Source organism: Hippoglossus stenolepis, chromosome 13 (assembly GCF_022539355.2).
Source record: "Hippoglossus stenolepis isolate QCI-W04-F060 chromosome 13, HSTE1.2, whole genome shotgun sequence".
In the NCBI taxonomy this organism is placed as follows: Eukaryota; Metazoa; Chordata; class Actinopteri; order Pleuronectiformes; family Pleuronectidae; genus Hippoglossus; species Hippoglossus stenolepis.
In genome coordinates this window covers 7,515,233-7,542,801 of record NC_061495.1, presented here as the reverse complement: position 1 = coordinate 7,542,801, position 27,569 = coordinate 7,515,233, and the positions used below count along the sequence as shown (strand labels likewise).

Here is a 27,569-nt window from a genome sequence, read left to right as displayed (position 1 = left end):
TCACTCTCTGCATTTGTCTCTATTCTTCATTACCTCAGGTGTCAAAACAGCAAAAATTAATCTGACCTTACATAAAGAGAAACACGACCTCGAAGTCTTTGAATGTCTCCAGCACAAAACATTAAAATGTTGGTAATGATAGAGCTGCTTTCGAAGGCGTTGAGGGAACACTGTTGAACATCCTGTGTGAAAATCCCCCCCCGAGGTCGAGTCCTTGTGTTTCGAGAAGCAAGTAACATAGCTAATGGTCTGGTGTGTTTGGGTAGACACGGGAGACACTTTCTCGATCATTTCGGCCGTTTCCCCTGTCTTTCCTCCAGCTGAGAAAATTGCAGGCTACTGTGGATCTGACCAGAACACACCGCATCTGATACAAACCTAATGGACAGTGAAGTCGTAATGTCTGCACATCACGGACGAAGGTCGGTGTGTTTCTTTCCCAGCTTTATTTCATTTCTCTATAGCTCCTGTGCAATAATGATAATGGTCATAGTGAATTGCAAGGACACACGTTGCTTCTGATTCTCCATTTATGTTACTGCAAAGGTTATAAATATGACAATTATATTAATTGTCATAGCAGTGAGATCCACAATCAATATGCAGAATTGCAGCTCTGTTTACTGCAGTTTTTTCTGTACAGTTTTCAGCTGAGCTTTTTCCGAGGATAACTTTGCTAATTGCTAAACAAAGGTAGGTATCGAACTAAAGATAAACAAGATTAAGTCTACCACCGCCATGCTAACATTCTCACAATGACAATGCCATTATCACACTGATCTTCCCCAGGAGTGTTTTCTGCTTCCCTTTGTTAGTTTGACTATATAAAGATGGATGGCATGACCAAAGTGAAGACAAAGTGTTTGAACTGCCACCTGGTGACTGGCTTCAGTATAGGTCATAAAGGTAAGTAGTTCTTATTACACTGACGTATGTTTAAGAGTTAATTACCTATTTGAAGCTATTAAAATAGGGTGTAAGGTCATTGAATGGTTTTTGAAGGGGATGTATCAGCTGGAGCTCAATCCTGTGGCTTCATCTCTCCATCACATGCACAGACTCCGCCTCTAAAGGCTCAAGATGGCAACGTTTATATCCAGGATATTGGGCTTCATTTTCTGATAGTAGGAGGAAGTGGGGACATTTTGTCCATATTTTTTATACAGTCAATGGTTTGGCCTTTGATAATGCATTTAAAACAAAGATTTGTCTTCTACACTTCACACACACACACTTCATATTAAGATACTCATTCCACTAATAAAATTAAATCATCAAAGTCTTGCTTCACGACATGAGCACTTCTCTTCAACACATTTTAAACCCCCTGTGTGAACACAGTTCATTTGTTCTGGTTTCACATTTATTCTTTGCTTCTGCTGTACTTGCCCAGTATGAGTCTTTCAGCACATTGGTTTAACTTTGTCTAAAAACTGCATGACTTGGTCTCGATGGAGTCGTGACGAGCCTCAGATGTGAGTTTCATCCAATTTGCCATGTTCTGAAAGAAAGTTTAAAGGCCCCCCCCACACAGTGCTTTGCAGCTGTGCATTACCTATGCAGGTCCCATGTTGTTCCCTTGAGGTGCTACAAAGAAAATCTTGTAAGGGATCTTTGTACTGTAATTCAAATACTATGAAAAGTCTCTCACCATAGGTACAGATCTGTTAAAGTCCTTTTAAAATGTTTTATTCTAATTTTTGAAAGGCAGAACAACTTAACCGATGATGAGAGGAAGACCCGACCCGTTTTACAGATCTAGATTAGAGAATAGTACAGACCGACCATGTGTGCCGTGCTCTGACTCCCTAACATCAAGTCTCACTGGGGGGGCACAGGCTGGTGATGTAAGTGCTTATGCAATATCACTGGTACTGAACATTCAAATAAGGTGATTATAGTTAACATTTCTCAGAAGAGCCTGTGATGAATATTCTAATGCTCAGAATATTTTTTTCATCTGTTGGATTCTGACATTGTTTTTACAGTCAAGAGAGTTTAGTGAAAACTCCATTATTCTCATAAGCTTCTACTTAGTGCTTTCAGGGATCCTCTGACTTCCGAGTCTTCTGGGTGAGTAAAGGCCGAGATTCACAATATGCCCATCTATTTTTTTGTGTTTTATTTTCTGACAACATTGTGCAATATTGCTCTTTGGTTGCTCACCCTCTCGGCTGCCAAAACGGCCTTTATTGGCACCTGAAGCCCCCCTCAAAATAATTTTACTTCGACAATTATTAAATGAATAAACTGGTAGTTTGTTCTGAAATGAAGAGAAACCAATGGCTGCCTGGAAGGTAAAGCTATCCAAACACTTATGGTAGGCTTTGCAAAATGGTTTGTGGTCATGTAAAGTGTATTTTCTTGTCGGTTAATGGACTAAAACCATGTTTTCTCTGATGTATTGTGAAGAATTACTTGCAAAGTATGACATGGCTGAAACCAGCAATTATAACAAGACATTTTAAGAACCACACAGGAATTCTCTTTGTCATTGAACATGTACACAGAACTGGCAGCAAAGCCTCACACTGTGTGTTCCTTTTCTCATTTGTTCAGTTGTCTACTTGATCAATTGTCTATGTTTATAATTTCTTTGGTGCAAGTCAATCATTTCCATCGTATTTCTCCACACAAGCTGTGAGTGTTGTGTAGCTCAGGTTGAGTTTCAGACCGATAGAAACAGGGCCTGTGAACAAAGCTACACATCCAGTAAAAATGTGTAGTAGTAAAAATCCAGTAAAGAGAGATGATACATAACATTTCTCTTTGCAATCTACATCTTGTTTTTTCACTAACTGTTATATCGATGCATGGACATTATCTCAGTCAATCCTGTTGATGGAGATTTTCTAACAAACTGGCAGGCAGTTAACAGCTAAATGGATCCAGTTAACAGAAACCACAACACAGCACTTTAGGTTAGGTGTAAATCAGCACAATGCAACTTTCTGTTTTTGATTCTCCTCTCAGATATCTCTTTACATGCATGTTCTTATTACCTCACACATTTATTCCTGCAACAGCCTTTTTTTCTGGTCTTACTCAGAAAACCCTGAAGCAACTGCAGTCAGTATGAGATTGGCTTTTAACTAGAACTAAGATATATCATCACATCACACCCATTTTATCATTTTTACATTTGCTCCCAGTTTGTTTTGGAATTGATTTAAAGATTATATTGATTACTTGTATGGCTCCTCATGGCCGGGCCCCGGCTTAATCTCTGATGTTTTGATTCCTTATTTACTTCTCTGCACCTTGTGATCTTCAGGCAAAGGTCTGCTGTCACTTCCTGAATCTAAAGGCTGAAAATTAGATGTGGACAAAGCGTTTGCCATCAGGGCCCCTAGGCTCTGGAATGAGGAAAATAATGGTGAGGAAATAAGGTTGACTTAGATGTTGTCTTTGTTTAAGTCTTGGCTAAAAATGTTCTTTTTTTAAAAGGCCTTTTCCTGAATTTACTTGGGGTACCAGGTAATTTTTGTCTTTCATCTCTTTTATTAATATTATCATTTTTATAACCATGTTACCATATTTCCTCCATTTATTTGTTTTCTTTCTATGCAGCACTTTTCATTATGTGTTGAGAAGTGCTCTATAACAAAAGATATTAAGTTTTGTTTGATGCGAATGGATTTAGAAGATCTTTTCTTGTTTCTCAATACTATTGTATGGTCTTGGCCTCATGATGTAAAGTGCCTTTGAAAATAAAATAAAAAGCACTTGAATGGTGAACAGTTAGGTAAACTGCTCCTATATTGCAGTTTCCTATGTCCCCCCCTTCATCATTCTGTTTCTTTCATTAAAACCATTCACCCAATCCTTGGTGAGGGTGGGCGGGGGGAAAAAAGAGAAAGTGAGTGAGAGAGAGAGAGAGAGAGAGAGAGAGAGAGAGAGAGAGAGAGAGAGAGAGAGAGAGAGGTGTAGTGGTTGGGGGGCGTGGCTTGCTGGTTGATGGTTTTTCAGCACCGCGGACAGCTCTCGTCTCCTGCTCGTGGCTCTGGGCTGCAGGGAGGCCACACATCTGGACAGGGGGCAGATCTGGCCACACATCTGGACAGTGCATGAAGAAGAAGACCCGACTCACTTCGATCCGTAGATTCACCTCCAGCTCTCACCGTCAACGCATCGAGCCGCGTCTCTTCCTTTCATCCCCCCTTTTCCTCTCCTCCTCAGTGCCCGAAGACTCCCAGCGTTTTCTCGGCCCGACCGTGGACCGCATTGCCTATGCGTCTCCCATGCTCTTCCTGTTTCAGGCAACGACGGCGCAGTGAAAGTACTTTTTTCGGAGGGGAGGGAGTGGATTGACCTCCTCCCAAGTTTGTTTTTTCTCTTACTATTTTCTCTTTCTCTCTCGTTTCTCATCCGTACACTTCAGTCTGCTCGGTCCCTCGGTTGTGTTGCGGTGTGGGGTTTTCCTCGGAGCCCAGGTTTGGATGTCAGGCTGCTCCAGGATGCAGACGAAAGATGAAGTTGAACGGTCTCAGTAGCCGTCAGTGCGTGCTCGGAGATGAGATAGGCGACCTGCATCCGCAACATTGGCTGTAATCCCGGAGATCAGAGTGGATCAGACGCATTCATTTTTCAGAGAGCAAGATGAGGTGCCTGTGTGACTTTTTGAAACGCACCTAAGAGAGAGATAGAGGGTGGTCCTTCTACCCTGCTACTGCTGCGGGAGGCGACGTTTTCCTTTTTGCTTTATTTACACAGCTGCCTAATCCAGTTTGCATCCGAGAGGAGACAGGGAACTCTGTGGGAAACAAAGGAAGAAGCAGAGTGGTCTTGATTCCCCCTCCGATCAACCCAAAACGTGACATACAGGCAATATAAAAGAAAATGAAGAAGTTTCGGAAGGTGCTGGACGGCTTGACCACCTCCTCTCCGGGGGGGACTATCGGGTCCCCATCGTGCGGCAGCGCGGCGGGGACTCCCACCTCGGCGCCGACACCTAAGGAGATCGACGTGCAGGAGACGCTAGTGTCGGAAAACTTTCAGCTGTGCAAGGTGGGTACATAAAGAGCAGTTTCAGGATATAGACAGAATGCAACACCTTTTATTTTGACTTTACCACATCGATTTTTTTCCACATGTATAGAGCTTGTGCATAGAATTGTGTCTGCAGGTGCTTCTGGAGAAGGAGAAGGAGGTCATAAAAGTTGAATGTGGAGTGAGTTCGGCTGCTGATGCGGTAGATTTGGTGGCCTGCTGTTCTCTGTTTACATTGAAAGTTCAGCACCATGGACAGCTCCTCATTTTCGCTCCTCCTACTGGGAATCAAAACGAATCATTTTCCAAATAGCAGAAAACACAGTTAAACACAGGATTATATTCTATTCCTGTCAGTCTTAGTTTCAGTTTTTTTGTTTGTTTTAGGGCCTTAACTGTAAAGAACTGCAGTTATTCCATTCGTCACCCGTTGTTCATCTACATAAAGCTCTTTCCCCCACGGACATGTGTGCACAGCTGGTGAAGCTGGCCGTGCTTGTGTGTGTGTGTGTGTGTGCATGTGTGTGAGTGTGTGTGTCTGTGTGTGTGTGTGTGTGTGCATGTGCAGTTTTTGGCTGTCCACTTCCACCAGTATGTGCAGTCAGTATATAGCTACAGTGTATGTGCCCCGTCATCAGGGCTGCAGCAGCCTCACACACATGTGATACAAACAATCCAAAGGAAGTCAATGAATAGCAGCCTCCTCCTCCTCCTCGTTGCATCAGCAAGCCGACACAGATAGTGTAGGAGCGATGACATAACTGGTGTCCCTCCCTTGCATTATGAAAAAAAAAAAAAAGTGCACAGCAAGAGCCAGCGGAGGGACCCTGCAGTATACTGTCCTAGCTGATGTGCTTTTTCACTGAGAAGAAGGGAGAGAGAGAGAGAGAGAGAGAGAGAGAAGGGGGAGGGTGGGGGTGCAGGGTGGTGGGAGTATTTATAGCAGCCTCTGCCGCCCATTGCAGCCCTTTCCTGGATGCAATTTTTGGAGCTGACTGCAGCGATTATTCCTCGCCCTTAAAGAAACGGGGGGTTAAATTTTGGATATGTCCGTGAATAATTCATTAAGAAACCAAAGAGAAAGTGGGTTGTTTGTTGGAGCTGATTCATTATTGGGCTGAGTGATACTGGTGGAGTGTGTGTGTGTGTGTGTGTGTGTGTGTGTGTGTGTGTGTGTGTGTGTGTGTGTGTGTGTGTGTGTGTGTGTGTGTGTGTGTGTGTGTGTGTGTGTGTGTGTGTATATTTCTGTATGGAGGAGCTGGGGGAGGAGGGGAGTGAGGAGGAAGGAGGTTGATTCACAAGCTGAAAAGGATGCTGCAGAGCTCCCTCAGCAGACAGGCAGGGCAGGGAGGAGAAAGTGCTGGAAAAAGAACAGCATGATTGCCTGGTCCCATGCAGGAAGCCACTCCTCCTCAGTGAGTGGCTTAAAGCACGGTTGTTTTAGAAAAAGCCATGAATGTGCAAATGTGCCCTGCATCCCACCGTCACCACGTCTCCTCAGTTTCTTTTTTTTTATTTGAGTTTGTGCAGGTGCAGGTTGTATGTCAGCCTTTGTGTGGCTGTGTTTGTGTGTGTGAAAGGAAGTGAGAGACAGTCACAGAGGGAGAGGGAGGAAGAGACAATAAAGCTGCACCACACGTCTGGGTGAGCATGAATCTGAGTATTTCCTGAAAGTAAACCAAATGCACAGCCTCTAACTTCATTCAGAGCACAAAGAGATCACATTTTATTTTATCACAAATAAACTTGACGGAGACAAATACAGTACAATCATCTGAATTTGCCATTTTCATTCAGTGCCGCAAATACTTTTTCAATTAGACACACTGTCCAATGGGAGATGTACATTTGTGTGTTTGGCATCTGGGATAACTTTTTGAAGTTAGCCACGACTTCTGTCCTGTGGGAAGATACAACAGCTCATTTTGTTTGGATTATACAGGATTTTTTGTGCTCACAGCTCAAAGCAAAACGCCCTAACCACAATAGCAAAGTGAAAATGATGAAATCTCTCTCAGACTGAGGAAGTAGAAAAAGGGCGAGAGATCAAGTTGCATCTGTTGGATAGCAATTGAATTAATTCATCTCAAGTTTACAGCAGGAGGGATGAGAATTATCCCCAACCCTTATATTGCTGTTATTTTATTGTACACATATTGAGTTGTGTGAAAACAAAGCGTTTACAAATCATATACCCTACTACATTATGCAGCTCCGTCAGTGTAGTCCTGACCATGTTGCATCAGTGATACAATTCAAGTAAAGTTGGGAGGAAGACAGAATGAAGGTACAAGCTTTATATTCACTGACATGCCTTTTCTGAAAGCACTTACAATAGTTCAGGCTTATACACTACAAACAGCCTGTTTCCTTACGCTATCAACAAGCAAATTCTACTTATTTACCATAATGCATCATAAAATGTTCACTTTACTTCAAATCTGTTTACAGCTTTCACTTTAGACTAGAAACAGCCCCAAGACAAAACTCAAAAACATGAATAGGTGATCAAACCCTAAAAAAAAGGAAAACAGAATAGAAACAGCACTTTGCCTTTGGCTAAAACCACAGTACAACAAGCCAAACCCAGAGAGAGGAAGAATGGGAGGATGCCATCTCCATTAGTTTTCGAAATGCACAAAGCTGACAGGAGCTTGTCTGAATCTCTGCAAAAATATTGGTCCCACGGGTCGACCAGTGGATTTTAAGTGAATAACTTATTGTTACTTTTACAAACTTTATTGTTTTTCATCATGTACTTTCTGTGTGTAAAAGTTCAAATACATGAATACATAAAGAGACTACAGAGCAGCAGCAGATCCACTAGTGCAACTTTAACTGGTGATTTTCATTCTTCAAAACATATTTCTCTCAGACAACTTCTTCTGCAAAAAGCAACAGACCTGCGCTCATGACTCCATCTTCTTTTTCTGCTCCGATTTTACCTTTTTGTGTTTGGATGTTTGTATGTTATGAACACATTATCTGTGTTTAGGCTTTCAGATTTTAGGGATTTGTGTTTGTTTGCCCTTTTGGTTTCTTGTTTTACTTTGAAACATTTTTCCTTGTGTTTCTCTCTTGCTTTATTTCCTGTCTTTATCCTGTTTCCCGCCCCTGTGATCATCTGCACCTCTTCCTAATGTGTTTCACCTGATGTCTTCAATGATCTCTGCCTCCCTTGTATATTTAGTCTCTGTGTTTGCCGTAGTCTTGGCCAGGATGACTGGTCATGTTTCTGGGTTTGTGCTACTGGTGTTTCGGTTTTGTTCACCATCTTTAGCCGTTTTTTTTCCTTTTAGAGTATTTTTGTGGATTTTGATTTCTGTGGAAGAAGGTCGTTAAAAATAGCATATGTGTATTCTGTATCTGCCCCAATCAAATAGATGGTTCCTGTAGATGTTCAGATTCTGGTGTCTGGTCGGCACCAAAATAATCCTACCTGCTGCACGATTATTTGGGACAATGAGCACAAAACGTTACAGCCAGATTCATAGAGACAAGAAGAACAAGGAGTCGTGTAAACCGAGTCCTAGCCAGCCAGGTGCATCCTTTCATGCCTCCTCTAAATTGCTACTGACAGCTATCATCAGCACAGTGTGAATCCAGAAACACGTCGCTTGTCTTGGTCGTCCTGTTCAATTTCCACATGTCCAACGAGTGGAGCACTTCTGGAAAATGGTAGAACACAAAGTTTGGAGCATGATTGCCTTTCTAAACACCGTCCTCAGTCAGTAGCTGGTTGAATCCAAGCCTCAGTCAAACAGGGAAGAGACAAAATATTACATGTGGGCCTTATCTCTGTTCTGTGTTTTTCTCTGTTCAATCAGACTTTCCTGTTCTTTTTGTTCATCTGGTTTTACTGTGGTAAGGACATGTTAGCAAGTCTTTGGAAAATGGAGAAAATTGCTGGACAATGTTTACTGAAGAGCTGATTATCAGCAACACTATCACCCAGTTTGACTTTGAAACTTCAAAATATATACTCTGAGGTTTAAAATGGCTGTAATATTTAGATTTTTTACATGACCAATGGATTAACATGACTCTTTGTAAGCGGTGGTTGCTCGTTGTGATAATATAGATTATTATGACTTGCCTCTGAAGCTACTTGGCATAATTTGTAGCTTCTTTGAGCTCTTTGCTTTGATTTTCATGTTTGGACGACGTTTTCACCGTCACCAACCAGCACTCAACTTTGCACAGACGCGTATAATTGGTGAATTACTGGAGGAATTGGTATGGCTACAGATTAATGCTAATATTGCTGCTGGATTTGTAAATAGGCAACTGTTTGCCAAAAAGTTTATCAAATCGATCACAAACTTGATAACGTGTCAATATTAAGTTTCCTCTGCCCCATGTGGCCAAAAAGGATTATTGTTATTGCAAGTAAACAAGATCATAAAACGTGAAGGGCACTGCGCACCTTCGCCAAGGTGGTGTCCTTAAATTCACTCAGGCTGCACCAAACTTCACACACTCATACATATCAGTTCCCTAAATGTGCCTGACTTTTATTTATATATTTTTTATCATCAAGTTCCATGAATTATTCCCTCGGGAATCAACAAAAACGTTGCAAAACTACCCAAAAAATCCTGGATTTGCACCAAAATTTAATCTGTTCCTCCGTGACACACACCACATGCTACAAAGTTTCGTGGAAACCCGATCAGTTGCTTGTGTAATCTTCTAAACACACACACAAAAACCGACGGGGGAAAACATGACCTCTTCTTCTTCAATAAAAAAATCAGGCATTAAAGGTAAAAAATAATGAGCTTCACAGAGGAAGTAGAGCAGGACTAAAGTATTGAAGTATAAAAGATCCTATATATCTGGAAATAGAGGCTTTCTAGCCCATTTTTTAAGTTGAAAATCCCTGACAGCCTCGTGTTTAATGCTAATCACTGCCGCTGTCTGTCAAAATGACTGTAATTTGTGTTGTGCAAATTCTAAAGCTCAAGTGACTTCATCCATATTGCATGTGCCGCTTCCTTTTTTTTAACCCCATCACCCTGCGTCTAGCTGTAGAATTATAATTAATGGAAAGTGATGGTTTCTATGTGGCCGCTGTGACGAGCATGGCTCCAACTCCATTACCCAGAATTTATGAATATAGTTTTGGTCGCAGACGTTTGTAAGCTGATGTAGAAAATACAAAGTGATTCCGACAGATGAGCACATGACTTAAATGGATGCAGATGTAGTCGAAGCCCTCCAGGATCCGTCAGTGTTCAGGAGTATAATCTGCGACTCGATATTTGTAATCACACATGAGTAAACATGTCGCAGCAACTCAGAAACAACCTGGGCAAGAAAGAAAGAATCAACAAAGCTGCATGGCCACCTAACCTTGCAAAAACGTGTGAGCACCATATGGACTGTTTTAATGCCAATAAGTTACAGACATCTCTACGCAATATTTTTTTCATGCATCTTTGATGTTTTAAGAGAGAACAATCAGTTCATATAAACATGAGTGTAAGAGGAGAGAGAGGAATACTTGTATTGGTCCCTGATCATTGCAGCAAAGTCACGTGATTCATGAGTTTTTTAAGTGTTTTTTAATATCTTTGCATCCGGAGCTTGTTAAAAGGTGGACGAGTGAGACATCTCGTCCCCGTTCACATTTCTCCTCCTTCTAATAAGTGATTAATCTCAGAAGAGGGAGCATGATTACCCACAACACCAGCACAATCACGTTTCAAATTAGATTTCCTCTTAATAAGCGTAGTTTCTATGTCCATTTGGAGGATCGGATTAGTTTCAGACTAATGAAGAAAAGCTGCTTTGAGCCATAGTTAGATGAACAGTAAGAGTTTCAACATTGTAGTCCATTTAGGGTGCAAACATTGTGTATTAAACTCATATATGCAGTTCAGAGGTCAAGTGCCCCCCCCCCCCACCCCGGGCTCATCTCTTTCCTCCGACAGCATGATACGTGGGCTCGTAGCGATCAGCTCACCCCCTCCGCAGCGAGCCCATGAGCTCTCCATGGGTGTGATGACTCAGTGGGTCGACTTCCAGCTAGTCTCACATTACCATGTGTCGGCTGCCTGTCAGAAGCCACAGTGTGGGATCAATTAAGGAGGAGTTGATGTCACGGGGGAAAAGGAGGAAAGACGTTCAGTGAGCTGTATACTGTGCGCTCAGTGTGCAGCAACCATCCTGTGTGTATCAAATTATCAACTACAGTGTTGTATTTGTGAGCGTGTGTGTGTGTGTGTGTGAGAGAGAGAGACAGAGCGAGCCAATAGAAATAGCTTCTGTTTGATTTTGTGTGGGCTTTCATAAAGCTTTGTCCATTCGGTCTGTAGGTGACGGCAGACTGCGCTGCCTCTCCTCATGCTGTGCAAATACACTCGAGAGAGCTTTTCAAACAGCCCTTCATTTCACTCAGTTTTCCATCACTCCGACTCTCTGAGGAAGTCAGTCTTCATTTTTTCAGTATGCGATCAACCACTACAGAAATGTATTGTTTTGTTTGATATGAAGCTCCTGTTGAGAACTAAATTTGGGTTTAATTAAATTGTATCTTCTTCATTAGAATGGCATTCAGAGAGCTCAAACCTCCACCGAGGCCCAACAAGTCCCCTTATGGCACTACAATAACATTTTAATAGATCTGGATTTTATGTAGATCTGCACCGGATTGCAAACACTCAGTAAATATCAGTTGAAAAACACCCTATAGCAGTGTTAAGTGTTAAGTGTTTTTCTCTGACCCACAACTCATCATTCAACCATGTTTTGTGGTAATGTGTCCCGTAGTATTTTTTAAAAGCTTCTTCAAATAAACATTAACTGGTGGAGGTAACAAGGTTTGAGGGGGGGGGGGAATTCACTGACACACAATCATTTTTTGGGAGTGTTCATAAAAAGGAAATGCATACTTGCCCTAGATGTTCTGCAGTTCTGAACAAACGTAACTCCTACCATCAGCTGTTCTACCATCTGTCCTTCATGAGGCTTCTTGTAGAGAAATGTTCATTTCAGTTTTGCATATTTTGGTAAATGTTTCCCCCTCTGTTCACCGACTGTGGGAGAAAATTTGAGCAAAAACGATCCAAACACAGTGTTTTTAGTGCACAACTCAGAGCGGTGAGTTGAAACCTGATTATGGAAAACAATCCACTTGGAGCTGCAGTGCTGCAAAGCTTTAAACCAACATTGGGGTTTCTTCCCTACCTCTGAGTGGTTATTGGATCCATCTGCTCTTAAGAGCTTCTCTCAGGCACTTGACAAACCTCATCGGCTTGATGTGGCTCTTAAAGTATCTAAAGGGTGGATGTAGAAGCTGGAGTTGAGGTTTTTTAAATGTATTTATCTACTTTATTTTATAACAGAAGTGCAGCATGTTATAGGATTCAAGGTTCCTCTTTGACATTTTTTCTTTTCATAATTCAGTTAAAAAGGACTCAGAAGAAGCCTCGCAGCAGAGCATTCAATAAGTAGGAGACAGCATATTGAAGAGGCAATTTATTTCCTGTGCCTTGGCCTTATATGAATGTCTTCCTTCAACATTTAAGTTTAATAATCTAAATTAAAAAGTTATCTTTGTATGTGGAGGCAGGACCGACGACCGACAGCTGCTATGTTCAGCCTTTAAATGTGATTCATGTCATAAAAACACTCTGCCTTGTGCAACATGAGATAGTAAGTTTAACAGGAATCATCATTTGTATCATTTTAAACATTTCTCCAATTGTTTTGGACACTTAACATCAAGAGCACAGGTATATATATTGTGAGACTAAACTTTGTACTTGCATGGCACTCAGAGTGAATACTGCTAACAAGAAATTACATTTTAAATTCACTATATTCAGATTATTCGGATCTGAACCACATCTCACAACCTCACATATCAGTCCCCTAACCTCCTTGGCGGAGGTGATAATGCATTATTAATTCAATCATACATTTTCTTCACTTTGTGATAGAGTTTTACTTAACTGACAAATAACTTTAACTCTTGAGTGGATTCAGTTTCAGCATCTTACCCATTGTGCCTTGACGTGCAGTGTGCATGCTGACCACCTAAATCTAAATACTATGGATGACCAGTTTCAAGTTAACTGTTTCTATTCAAACCATTAGACAACTAGAATGACACCCAGTAAAAAGAAAACTTCCACCAAGGGCAATTGTCCCCTTTAATTTAATTATGCTGCACCAACTCGCACCTACTCACAGATATCAGTCCTCTTCACGTGCCAGATTTTTTGATCAAGATATATAAATTAATTAAAATATTTTAAAAAGGGATGAAGAATTCCTGGTTCTGGCCCTTGATGCGGATCTGCACCAACATTGAATGTGTACTTTCCTCTCCCGGCAAAACACACCAAACATTTACTTTGAAAACCAACCAGTGAAAACGAGGGGGCGCAGTGATATGACATTACAGCGTCGTGATGTGTCTACACTTTGTCCGCTCCTCCTACCTTTTTCCCTCAAGCCTGGAGGCACGATGCTGATGCCATTACAGGCTCACTGACATGCCTGCTGCTGTGGTTAAAAAGGTTAAACCACATGCACACTACATCCACACATGGCTGGTCTCTGACTCCGTGGCTGCAAGACGGCACGACATGGGCATAGAATCACAACCTCCTCCTCCACACACAAACAGAAGAGATTGCTTTACAGTTATAGAATATAAAGATGTGGATTTTAGGTTTATGATTTCCTCTGCAGGGACACATGCCTGATTGTTGTTGGAAACCTTGAAAGATTGAGGATTTAGCCCATGCAGAGAGTCAGATATTTCTCTGTGCTCTACCACAAGACATCAGGCTCTGGGCTTTCACACCATGATATCGATCTATATCCTCACTTACCTCCATTAATTCCATTTCTTTTCTACTGTAAGAGCAAAACCCTTTGAAAAAATAAGAGCCTTGATGTTGATGAAGTTGCCCTCTGCTATATTGCATGATGCCGAAGCCTTGTTCACTGGTCTCATGGCTTCTGCTTCCACTGTGTGACGAGAACTATGACAAACTGTATTAACTCTGTGTCATATCCGTGTGTCTGATAGTCTCCTATTCCTCACATATCTCCAGTAACACTTGGCATCTCATCTGTCTGTCGCACTCATCATGTCCGCTTCTCTCCTTCCCTGTCCTGGTCATAAAAATGATGCAAGCATATGCCAACTAGAATCTCTCTGAATCTCATTTTCTTGATGTGATAATTAGATTATTTTTCAATTTCTTTGATACGATATAAATAGAGTCATCCAATTATTTGAGCACACAAACCAATATCAGATTAAACAAAAAACGAAAACTCTGCTCTGTAACATGTAAACAGGAATATGAATGGGATATTCTAGAAGCAACTCATTTAAACATCTTAACAGAAATAATATCTTCAACAGAATAAGGTCAATTGTCAGTATATTGCTGTCTTTGTTGTTGTTCCGTCACACACTGGTGTACCTCGGAAAAAGTCTTATTTTAGATGATTTACATATTGTATTAGCATATTGTATTTCTATACTGTAGCTATAAACATATGCAAATGAAGAGCTCGTCTTCAAGAGCCCCCTACTTCACTATCCTGCTCTTTCGCTGCTGCAGCAACAGGAGATAAAGCTTTTCTCCACCTATAGCTTTGCCTGCACCTTATTCCCTTCATCCTTTCTCTTATTGAAAGAAGCTTCCTATATCCATACCCTTTAAGTCTAGAATCAGTGCCTTTGACAGCCAGCAGTGTTGTGCAGTAACAGAATGCTGCCACAACATACACCATGTATGTTGTGTTTTTGTCTATTTACAACACATTCAGATTGGGGGAGCAGTCTTGAACGTCCAGGCCTTACAACACTTCCTTTAGCTGTTTTTGTCAAATGTTGCCTGATATATATCAACAGTATAAGCTGCACCTGTCTGTGCAGTATCTCCCTATGTTCAGGTGTGTTTGTGTGGTAATATGTACATAATCATCCCCTCAGATAGAAACAATCATACAGTAATTCAAATGTAATATAAATGCAAAGATGGACACAGCAGCAAACATACAAACATATCTCTCCCCCCACTTCCTCTGGCCACACGTACTGTCTGCAGCTTTCATACTAATGACCCCACTACACTCAGCAGGGAGAGAGGCTTATCCAGGCTCATTCATTCGTTTTCATACTTCCAATCTCTCGCGCAGTATTCTCACCCTGTGCTCATTTGTGTGCTGTTCTCTGTGTGTGTTTGTGTGTGTGTGTGTGTGTGTGTGTGTGTGTGTGTGTGTGTGTGTGTGTGTGTGTGTGTGTGTGTGTGTGTGGTGAGCACATAGTGCTTATTAGATCAGTCCCAGCCTCAGTGATGAATCAAAGTCCCTGAATCCTTTGGCTTTCAGTGTGCTAAACAATCACACAGTGGAAATCTTGAGTCACTCTATTCATGACCGAAAACACTGGAATAAGACATCAGAGGTAGTTTTTGATATCATAGTCCTGCTTGCCTGCTACTAACACACCCTACATGTTATATATGTTCAATTTCTATCTTATATATGGGGGCCAAACATTCATTTCTGTGGCAGCTCACATCCCCTGTTAATGAAAGAATGAGAGTGTTTTTTTCCTCGTATATTCTGAAATGCGCTCCAGGAGCAAGCACATTTTCATTTGCACCCTCTGCCATAGTGGTTTTCAGACAAACAGCTAACGCACATCTCTTTGCCTGAGAATCTTTCACACAATGTGAACTAAGTCCCATCTTTTTTGGTCCCATTCAGATAATGCACCTTTATGAATCCAACTGTAATGTAGTTTTTTTAAATGGCGAAGCTTCTCTTCTTTATTCCATAATCATTTAGTTAATATGAGGTATGAGTGGTACAGAAATAAAGGCCTGAGCACATTTCAAGAGATCTATAAATCTTTTCTTACTGCACCCTCCCCCCTTTTCTTCTACTGTCAGCTTTAAAAGCCAATGTTACCTCGTGGCACTTAACCATTCATCCTATGTATAATTCGTGTCACATTTACAGCAGAAGTAAGGCCACGACCTCTACAAATCTCTACTTAAGGTTTCTTCCAGTATACAGGATGTGACAGTGAGATTGTCCTGACCTTCACCCTGAATTTGACAGGGATGCATTTGGGAAACATAAAAAATTCACAGAACCTACTTTGCACCATCTAGGTTGAATCTGATGCACAGACGCTGAGACCTTTGCACATGCCTTTGCCATTTGAAGGCTGCTGGCATCTTTCCCACATGGTGTAGAACTCCCTGCCAGTGTCTCACTTCTGGAACGAAGTAGCTGTCAAATTATCTGAGATCTTATCTTACACTTGCCATCTGGAAACATTAGAGAAGGATCCTGTTAGCTGGCGTAACAGCTGCTTGGAAGAGGGGTTGTTCTCGCTGCACGCCGCCATATTGTCGTTCTATTTGACAATGGATTATTTACTTCTTGTACATAACATGTCTGGAGCTTTTCCACTGTCTGTGTGAATGGTGCAGACACACATACAGTCAGTGCTTGATATGCAGCTGTATCCATGTCCTAATTTTTGTTAATATAACTGTGCGATGTATCCTGTATATCAGGGGAGGGGAACCTTTTGCAAATGAAGGTCCATGATGCAACGGCTGGGATGGCTTTGGCGAGGGGTCTGACGTCAGATGATGATGATGATAGTCACAACTGGTTTAAGCCAACACGTCTCTATAGCTCAAACAAGTCCTCAACTTTGGAAGAGTCAAACATCGCTTGCAAAGACAGAAATTACTCCTTTGTATCAAATTCTGCAGTAATCTCGTTCGTGCGTAACAGCTGTTATGTCATTCCTGAAGCTTAATTAACATTTTTTTCTCATATCAGGTTCCATAATAAACCGGCTACATAACACCAAAAAAGACTAAATATTCAAATTTTGCATTTCTTATTCAGGACTGATGTTTTTTATTGAAACAGATAAAACCAAGATGTTTGAAACCTCAACCAAATGACTGTAGGCTACAGCCTACGCCGACTGTAGAGGACACATCTCTTTTCGCTCCTGCATGTTTGAATATGGTTCATGTACTGGATTGAGCCGAATCCTGAATTTGCATTTCGAATTTCATGGAACACAAAAGAACAGCCTGGACCCGAGGTAGACCTGATGGGCATCTCAACAATAACAGATAAATCTTCGGTTAGAAAATAAAGCCAAGAATGTGTCTGATAAGAAATGAATGACGTCGTGCTGTGTTGTGTAACCACTGTGTGTTTCCAACTGGTTTCACACATTCAGAAACCCCCTGATCTCCTCTCCCCTTAACGTCTTCTCTCCTACCCACGTTCAGCTTTGCCTCTTTATTCATTTTTATTTTGGGCTGCTCCCGACAAGATCAAAGGAATTTTAGATCAACCTCAAAATATCTCCCTTCAAACAGTGATCGGGGAAGCCACGTGTAACTCTGTTTGTTTTCGGGAGAATCTGAGTCCGTAGAGGAAATTGGACTGGATGAATGTGACTGGAATTTTCTACTTTCCTCTGCACTACTGTCTCTCATCCTGACATTTAGCCTTAGGGAGAAGTAGCTCATACACCTGAGAGATGCAGAGGGAGAATTTGTATGCACACCGGGAAGATTCAACACACACAAAGGCGAACTGTATGGATAATGTGTTCACAAAGCTCACTTTGCATACCTATAAGAAGCGATAAACACACCTTAGCTCCTCACTGGGTTCACAGATCCTGGATGCCTTGGTGCTATTTATGTACAAATGTATTTCATTTATAAAGCACTTGCTCTAACATCATCAGTTGGATTTATCGCCAGATATGCAGAGTAACCAGCAGAGGACAGTTATCTTGTTAAGGGTTGATTTGCTCTCATTGTCATGGCAACACTGAAACACTCCCATTTGAATTTTAAATATTGGTCACACACACGTCGTTCAAATTCACTCAGAGACACACAGGCCTGGATTCAATATGTCACAGTTGTCCATTTCTCAGATTTTTGGTTTCAATAATATAATTTTAAAATTAATATGAATACTCTGGATTAAAATAAATATGTTTACATTTATTTAATCAGATACTTGATCATGAACCTATGATCACAAAGTAAGAAAGACACAGTTAATGTAGGATTGCATGCTCCTTGAGTATTTAGTTTTATTTTTCATGGTTCAAAGGAGCATTTGGCATTTTACAGTAACATACTCTTTGTTTTTATAGTAATGTCTTTTTTTATTTTGGGCAGTGTGAGAACAAAAATACAGCATCATTAGATACAATCAGCCATGTCCCTTATCATTCCCATTCCCAGCCAGCTCCCGACCCAATTATTTTTACAACAATGTTTAATATTAATCTTCACATTGAACTGAAGGGTACTCTAATAATAAAATAATACAATTTTCTTTTATTGTTTCAAGTAAAATAAGGTTAGGGTTAGGGTTAAAGAGCTTTGAAAAAAGGCATCTTAAAATAAAGTGATTCATTTTAGAAAAAAAAAATGTGTAGTTTGAGTTTCCCCTTTTCTTCTTTTTTCTTAACAACATTTAAGATAAACAATCCCAACAAATATTAACAACTAAACAGCTTTACCTTTTCTATTTGTTCCCACTTCCTCTTGTTCACCGAGAGTGTGCTGCCAGGAGTTACTACCGTAAAGACAAAAAAGCTGCGCAGCTTAAAAATAAGACTACCGTAAATGTAAAAAACGTTGCGCATATTGGAATAGAAACCACAGTCAATGGTCACGTTCCTGCAGCGTGTGGTTCAAGTCTCGCGATAGTTTACCAACCTGCAGACCTTTCTGCTCCTGGAGCCCAGACTGAGGTGTAAGATGGTCCACTGGTCAAAGTGTAGCTGCCGCCGAAGGAAAACAAATCCCTTTCTTGACAAGAAGTTGTTTTTGAACTTCTTCACCACTAATATGGTGCGGACAGTAAAAGTTATAGGTAGGCTAAACGTTTGGTAAACAAAAAGAGCTAAGCTAAGCTAACGATAGCTCACACCTGCACCTTGAAGACAAGAACTCGCTGACCTGCATCTGCAGAGAAATAAAAAGGTTAGTGACACCTCACGTTTCAACATCATTAGAAATAACAATGAGTACAGTAAGATTGCTTTTTGAATTTCATTTATAACGTGTTGCTACAGTTGGGAAGACCAATATTTCCAAAACATCAAAGTGTGGCTCTGTGTTAAAAAGTCATAAACAATTATGACTTTAAAAAATTATGACTTTTTGCTTAAAAATGTAATACATATGGGAAACTTGGGCCAGTTTATTTGACATGTCACTGAAGGAAAAGTACATCACTGATGACGGCTGTGTTCCATGCACATGTTCCTGTGTGATGCCTCATGCTCAATACCAGGTTCCTGAAACTAAAGCAGTCAAATGGAATTCAGTTACTATTGATTTTATTATGTTTACATGTTTTTTCCTTTTCATCTTTGTTTCAAATTGTGACAAATTACTGTCAAAATGTCTGCTGGGAAAAAGCCCTTTCTGGCAGCATTCACAGAAATCGGTTTTGAATAGTTTTCAAAATGGTTTGCACTATGTTAGTAAATGGCCATTTAAGTCACCCTTGTGTGTAATATTATTATATAGTATTATATGTGTCAGCCTCTTTCTTAAACTGCTGTCGTTTGCCCGACTGAATCCAAATGATAAGTTTTTAACCACTCACACTGCAGATTTTACAGACGTGCTCCTTTAGCTGTGCGATCTTTGTGCTCTTGACGGCTCCTCAACCGAAACACTTCAAACGGTCATGTATGCCACACTTACAGGAAGAGTCTTCATAAAGACCCCCTGTTGTGATATACAGGACGCTGTGCCTCAAATTTTCTGAATTCTCTGTGCCCGCGAGATGTGATTTCTTAGCTAACAACATAATGTTGAATCAGTATTCACGCTATCGTTGCCTAGCAGCACTATTCTCCTGAGTTAACTCCTAACGCCAAGCACACAGTGAACACGACATCCCACATCATAACCACGAGCTCACCAGTTCCAGCTGAAGGCAGCATTAGCAGTCAACGCTGCACTTCCCCCGGTCCTCATTAATATACCTGCCAAGTTTGAAGCCGATCGGATGAGCGGTTATGGAAACATTAAAAGAAGGTAAGAGTGAGACTTCGGGAATTTATCAGGGGGAAGTGCAACTACGTGTAATGCAGATTCAGCAGTTTCTGCGCAAACTCATAGATCTCAACACCATTAAAATGTCTTTTCTTTACATCCAGATCCATACACGAAGGAAAGTGATAAAAAACTGAAACAGAATTTAATTGGTGCACGCCCCCAGCCCTCCACCATGGTTGGTTCAAATGGGAACAGGACTTTTTGTGGAATCCTGCTGATGAAGTGCAGAGGCTACAATAATAGTAATGACTGCATTTTAGGATTTGTATTTTTAAAGACATTGCTGTTTTAATTGCAGGGCAAGCAATTTGGAATTTGTTGTATTCTGAATCTGTGAAACTATACTCGTAAAGGTTGGAAAGGATCTTGGGTTTAATGCTGATATAATATTGTGTTTGTCAGCTCATACACAAGAAAACCTCTCTATACATGCTCACCATATCTGTTAGGGCTATTAATGCAGCAGACCTGCATATTTCACACAAGATACAGTAAGATGCTGACGTGAACACCATTAAGAAGCATTCAGAAGAAGAATGGCACTCAGTAGAGTGTGTATGTCCTCCGAGGCAGAACAATCCTACACATGATTGCCGAGTTCTTACAGTAGTAATATAAAAGAAACAATGAAGTGGTCCGATAACTCAAATGATTTATTCATCATAAAACATCCTAAACAATAGAGATTATAACCGATGTAAGATATATTTTACTCTTACTCATATGCAGTACGTTTCTCTCCATCATTTCCATTTTATCTTACTTTCTTTCGCCATCCACACACAGTTTTCTTACTATGCATTATTCACCATACTGTCTTCATCCGTTCCTCCGTTTATTCTTGGTCTGTATGCTCAGCACTTTCCCTGTGATTTTGTTGTGTAGATGAACGTATGCAAGAACCATCAAGGCCACACTGTAGAGTCTGCTCAGTACATCACTCACGTGTCTCAGTATCTACAGAGCACCTGCAGTGATGCACTGCCATGAGCCACATTGAAGGGCTGCTGCAGTGAATCAGTTGGACCACATTCAACTCGCACGCTACCTGTCTCAGTGAAGCTCTGAAGAGATAGAGAGATAAGAGTTGTAAGATAGGAGAATTAGTAGAAATAGTAGGTATGTGGATGCTACTTTAGCTCAACACGGTTAACCTTAAGTGATCTTGCTAGGTGGTGAAAAGTATCTTACACTACTCTAGATACAAGTGACCGATGTACAACTATTGTCCATATCCACACACTGTAAGTTCACTAACACAACTGGAAAACATTGGACAAAGAAGACCAAGAAGAAGCCAATAAGATTAACGGTTCTCGAGGTATGAGAGAGACGTGATGTCCTTTTATAACATTAATCTTGAATTGGCTAAATGGATTGTCACCACTGTCTTAAAACCTTGTCTGGCCACCTGAGCCTTTTGTACATATAACATATTGTATTTTCAAATGAGAAAGTGTGAGGTGAAATTAAAGATACAGTGAATAGCCAGTCTGATCATATTACCAAATATTTTGTGAGGAAACATGCACACACAGCATTGAATCTTAATACAAAATTGTATTGGCAAATGTTTAAGATAATCCTAACACAGAATAAGATTAACCTTATTAACTAATTGTGTATGTGCTGTACATTTATATCAGAGTAAATGTTACTGTAATCACACGCACATGAGAATTAAACGTTGTGTTTCACTGAGTTGATCTGTGTTTGGAGATGCTGCTCAGTTTCCTGGCTGTGGCAGACAGACACGGGTGCTACGAGCTATTTATAGCACCAGGGATCTAAACCTGCTCTACAGCTGAATGCTGTGTGGAGAGAGAGGAAGGAGGGTGACATGAGGTGGTATTTGTCTTTGGAGGGGGGTGGGGGTGTCTGTAGTTCATCAGATTGAGCGTTAGGGCTTCTGTGCATGAAGACTGTGTTTGTGTGTGTGCAGGGGAGAAGACAACACAACAAAGAAAGAGGAGAGGGGAGGAGGTAGATTGAGAGAGGAGTTGATGTAATGCAGCTTCTGGCGGCCATAACGCAGGTCCTTTAGCAGCAGGTCCACAAATCCTGCAGAGCTGACTGTGTTATTTAAAAATGTATATCTTGGCTGATTCACCAGCATGAACATATATTTAGTAATTCCTCCTTCTTTTTTTCTCATGTTGATCACATAAGTTGATGAGCTTTATTCGCAAACAGCTACCTAATCCATAATTATCAGTTCTTATTTAATCTATGTAAAACTGCATTGATGTGAAGTTGTGTTATTGTTATCGTATTGTCAGACAAACGATAGGCAGATAGATGGATAGAGGATGGACGTATGTGTGAATCTCCCGTGCACACATGCACATGTATTTTAAAATACACACTAAAAGAGGGAAAAAATAGGTTTATGGCTTTGTCCCTAAAATATGTATGAGCTGCTCTGAGATCCACCAGAGTAAATGCATCCCTCATCCACTTCTTGGCTGTCTTTTATGTATATGGGGATGGGCTCTGCTGTAGCCCAGCAGCTCAGTGTGTGTGTCTGACCGTGTGTGTGTGTGTTTCTCTGCTATGTGTGTGTGCATGGCCCTTACATACGTGTGTTGTGTATGAATGAGCCTGACCTGCTCTTATCACTTTCTGTCACGTCAGACTCATTTGCTGATGCGTTTGGGTTTTTCAATCAATTTTATGTCAGTGTAAAACAGCATTGCCTGTATCTGAAGATCTCTCCCCGCTGTCTGAAGCATATATTACCATTCCTCTTTCATTAAGTGTTTAAGTTCCTTTTCTTCAACCCTGTAATCTTGTTCCATCTCCTCTTGAACCCCTTCAAATGTTTTTTGTTTCTGGCTTCATGTCCCATCTTTCCAATTTCAAGGATTGCAAAATAAAACATCTTAATTCCATAAAAAGCACAAGGATATATGTTGTATTGGTGCATTGGTGGTCATGATCCATGTCTTAATGTTATAAGCCACTGTCAGGTGCATTTCCTGCATTGTTGCCTCTGTTCATTTGTTTATTTGTTTTTAAGCTAGAATATGTGAAAACTATACTGGACAGAGAACAACACAACTTGGTGGAAGGAGGCAATATGTGTCAGGGAGGAACCCATTCATTTTTGGTGTGGATCTAGGGGCAAACCCAGGAATTGTTTACATGTGTACTCAGCAGTACATTTATTCAGTGTAATTAAATAGCCACAAAACATAAAGTATAGATTTTTTGGATAGTTTCAACTCTCGAGTATTATTACAAAATTACACTTTTTAGAGCTTTTGTGTGCAACATGTTTTTTGGTCCCTTTGGGTTCAAATTTAGCTCGTTCCACTTTAGTAGAAACAGATTAAGAAGCATTACAGCGTTTGCAAATGATACAACAGCAATCAAATCACAGATTCCTAATTAGCGTTCCCGGCTGTATCTGATCAGGAGTAAGACCGTAACTGCATTATTGGGGAAAAAATAACAGTTGAATTTCAGCAATTGCTGTGTGTTGCTTACAGAATGCAGAGTAATACAATTATACATTTTAAATATATCAATGATGCCAACTGGTAAATCCTTATAGTTGTACTCAGACAGCTTTTTTACAGAAAGGTTCTTTGTTATTATTTGCAACTCCATTTGTATGCAAGGCACTATTTGGCCTAAATGTAGCAGTAGAACCCTGCTGTGTATGTATTAATGATGTGACAGATATGTGTACATCTCAAGTTCATGTGCTTGTAACTGGTGAGCGCTACAGTAGTGAATACACACAGTCCTATTGACCCTAAATATAACATAAACATAACATGTCATGCATCATCATAATGAGCCCATGAATATGAAACATGTGTTAATAAACATTTAGACTCGCACACAGAAGCTGGTGTTTACCACATATGAATAGGAAACATGTGCAAAGCAGGCACACACACACAGGCGTGCACCCATAGTTGGGTCAGAGTGCGTCTGTGTTGTTTCTCATTTTCCTCTGTCCAGTGTGATCACCGCTGAGTGATTTGATTCTCTCTGCGTTTCATACCCATCTAATTCATCCACAGCCTCTCATATTATCTTTGTGAATTCACGCCTTTGTTGTGTGAGCAGACAAAACCCTGTGAGAACCGTTCAGACAGCCAGACAAAGGTGTTGGTGCTGGTGAAGAGACGAGGGGTGGGGATTATTATTGACCAGCCTATTATTGAATTTTACAGATTCAATATTATATTAAACAATATTAAAAAGACTAATGAATTAATAAATAAATAAAAGACGATATTAAATACATATCATTTTGGACAATAATGTCGAGCAGGCTTAGTAAATGCAGGGGTCCACACCGACTCTAGCGTTTTCAGCTGTAGCTTTGTTGATCTTTGCTCAGGTTGAATGTGAGCAGTGCAAGTTGAGAGTAAACAACATGAACAACAACATGTTCACCTACAGACAACATGTTTACCTACAGACAACATGTTTACCTACAGACAACATGTTTACCTACAGACAACATGTTTACCTACAGACAAAGTCCTGAGAAGAGGTCTAAATAATCAAAATAACCTCATCTCACCATGCTGTAATGGGTAGTCATACATTCTTTATGTGTGATGTTTACTTTAGCTGTAGCATTGTTGCATAGTGCTAGAATTACTTTTTTTCTTCTACTGGATACAGTTTGCTAGTAAAACAGTAATATCATGTGGTAACATTTCCATTACATTGGTAATGTCCATGTCTTCAATATCGCTCGAGAGCAGATAACTGCAAGTGAGCTCTGCTGGGAAATTTAACATGACTAATGGCAGACAGCTGCAGCGCATCTCAAGAGAGAGAGAGAGAGAGAGTGTGTGTGTGTATGTGTGTGTCACTGTTCTTTTTTGTAATCAAGCCTTGGTATATGAATGTTGAGGCCAGTTCTCTGTTAGTTAAATACAGAAGGAACAATAACATAAATATAACAAACAATGCACTGTAACATTGTAAGAAGCAGCAATTTGTTTGTCTTATTATATTTATGTTTGATCAACAGGAGAAGTTCTCTGTCAATTTTATTTCTGCTGCATCTTTGTGAGTGTATTGATAAATGTTGTGCTAATACAGCTAATAATAGGAATGATGTCTTTACAAGAATATGGCTGTGGAATCCATGTCACCTCAGCAATCATAGCAGCATGAAAATGTCAAGTAAAAATGTATATGTCTTGTTAAATTTACCATTTAATTAAGAAAACGATAACATTTCAGAGGGTTAAGTCCTAAATTGTTTTAACAGATAAAAGGTTGCAGTTTAACAAAATCATAAAGCTTCATCTGGACTCATTACACAGTGGAATGTTGGAGGACAAATCATTAAATGATTAAATCATCAAAAAAGAAATGTTGCTCTGGTTTAATTAAAATAGTGCCCTGTGTCTTTTTCCTTGTAGACGGTGCGGCATGGTTTCCCTTACCAGCCCACAGCCTTGGCCTTTGACCCCGTGCAGAAGATCCTGGCCATCGGCTCAAGAACAGGCGGCGTACGGATGTATCCTTTACTCCTCATCTGCTCACTTCCTCCCCTCATCGCGTCCAGAGACACACATACTGTACATTAACACATTTTGATGAGATTATTCTAAATGCATCCCTTGGCCTTTGCCCCTTTTTATTACTGCACAATGAAACATGATCTATCGTAGTTAATGTTAGTGCTAATGTTAATAATGTATGACCAAATGTATGTACCTGGGAAATATAAATAATAATAGTAATAATATAAAATAGTTTTAAATCATACATTATCCCATCTGGGGTTTAATGGTTGTCTTCCTGAGGCAGGAAAGTAATTAAGTTATAAATAAACACCGTAAAATTTAAATACATGTAATATAAAAATGAAAATAACATCAGGCAGACTTACAATTATCCTAATAGAAATAGTTTGTCTCCTACACAAACCTGTGGCACTGCAGTACAGTCTCCAGACAGGGCCTCCCCCTCCTCCATCCCCTTCCCTCCTCCTCCACTCCTAATTCTCATCCCTCTTTCCGTCCTGTCACAAAATGATTGCTCGGCTGTCATGTCGCAGGCGCAGAACTGCCCGTCACACAGCCCATCCCCTGGGTCACCAGGTCACGGGGCTGGGAGAGAGGACGTGTAAGTGCAACCCAGGTAGGACATTACTCTCTCATAAATACCCGAGATTCCCGGTATCCCTTTAGGGAACCAGGGACTGAGGCAACAAACAATTATTGATGCCACGGCAGCTGCACTGCAGGTCCTGCTGGGCTAGTGGATGGATAGACTGAATGATCTCTATGCTGAAACCAACAGGAAAGCAGAGCGATGGTGACAGAGGCAGATGTGACATTCTTTGAATATTTGAAAGGGAAAAGCAATGGAGAGTAGGCGGCTGAATGTTCTGGAGAAGGGTAAAAGTGCACTAATGTGTTTGATGACACACGGAATAGCTGATGAAAAGGGATAAGAATGTGGCTTGATTACATGATAAGCTCATCTCAATGTATATATTGATATCCATCATTCCTCCTTTTTTCTCAATCCTTTTCTGTTCTCTATCTATCTCTATATCTCTCTAATGAATGCCTGACTGTAAAGCAAGGCTGAGATTTGAGATGAATTGATGCCCTTGATTTTCTGAGCATTTGTATTGACATGCTGCACACACACCTTCCTCTGCTCCCATGTGGCCCGTCAATGACTTTCTCTTTCAGTTGCATGCACTCGTATAAACCACACAAATCTATTTAGCTGTGCTCTCATTCTTCCTCATACTGCATCGCCTGCTAGAGCGCCGCGTTTTCCCTCTATTTCTGCTTGTATTTATTCAATTCACCTTTCTAGTGTCCTTCACTGCCTGTCATCCTTTTCTTACCCGGGCTTTGAACATCCGCCTGTCATCTTCTGTCAAGGTTTCGGTCTCTCTTCGTTTTCCATTTTCCGCTGTAGCTTTTCTTTTGCTTTTCTCCTGGCTATGTCGCTGTCTTCGCAGCTGTATTAGCACTGAACCAAGTGGGAGTCATTGCAGTAATTTCCTCATGCTCTATTTCTACTTCATAAGCCGTGGACTAGCAAGTCTTGCCTTTTTGCTTTTATTCTCCATTGCAACTATGTTGAGCGCCGCCTTTCACGAATATTTCACCGGATTTTTATTTTCCTCACCTAGTCTCTCCAGGGCGGAGCAGGGTGTAAAAACAAGCAATTTAAAGTTAGAGCCTTGTCTCATTCTCTTCTGTTTGTCTGCCGTCACTGACCCGATACCTGAGCTGCTGTGGTAACACATCATGATTTGGCAGGAAAATAAATATTTTGCCCCCTGTAATCTGTTTTCATCTCCCAGGGCTTAAAGTGAAACATGCGGATGACACTTCTGATCGACTGTGTGGGACGGCCGTTACGTGGGCTCTCTGTGGAACGTGCTGCTTTCCAGCGTGTGGTGTGTAGGCATGCGGGACATGTGTGTCAATACAGGCAGAGGAGTGATCGATA

At 40.7% G+C, this 27,569-nt stretch overlaps 1 protein-coding gene across 9 annotated transcripts in view; it reads left to right on the top strand.

Moving 5' to 3' along the window:
* Positions 1-3,939: 3,939 nt before the first annotated feature.
* The window catches only part of stxbp5l (syntaxin binding protein 5L), a 123,014-nt gene continuing 99,384 nt past the window's right edge, over positions 3,940-27,569 (top strand). For all 9 annotated transcript variants that reach the window (XM_035175424.2, XM_035175422.2, XM_035175421.2 and 6 more), the window contains exons 1-2: positions 3,940-5,007; positions 25,508-25,605. In XM_035175424.2, the coding sequence (XP_035031315.1) occupies positions 4,840-5,007; positions 25,508-25,605 (266 nt within the window). In that variant the 5' untranslated portion in view covers positions 3,940-4,839. The remainder of the gene's footprint in view (positions 5,008-25,507; positions 25,606-27,569) is intronic.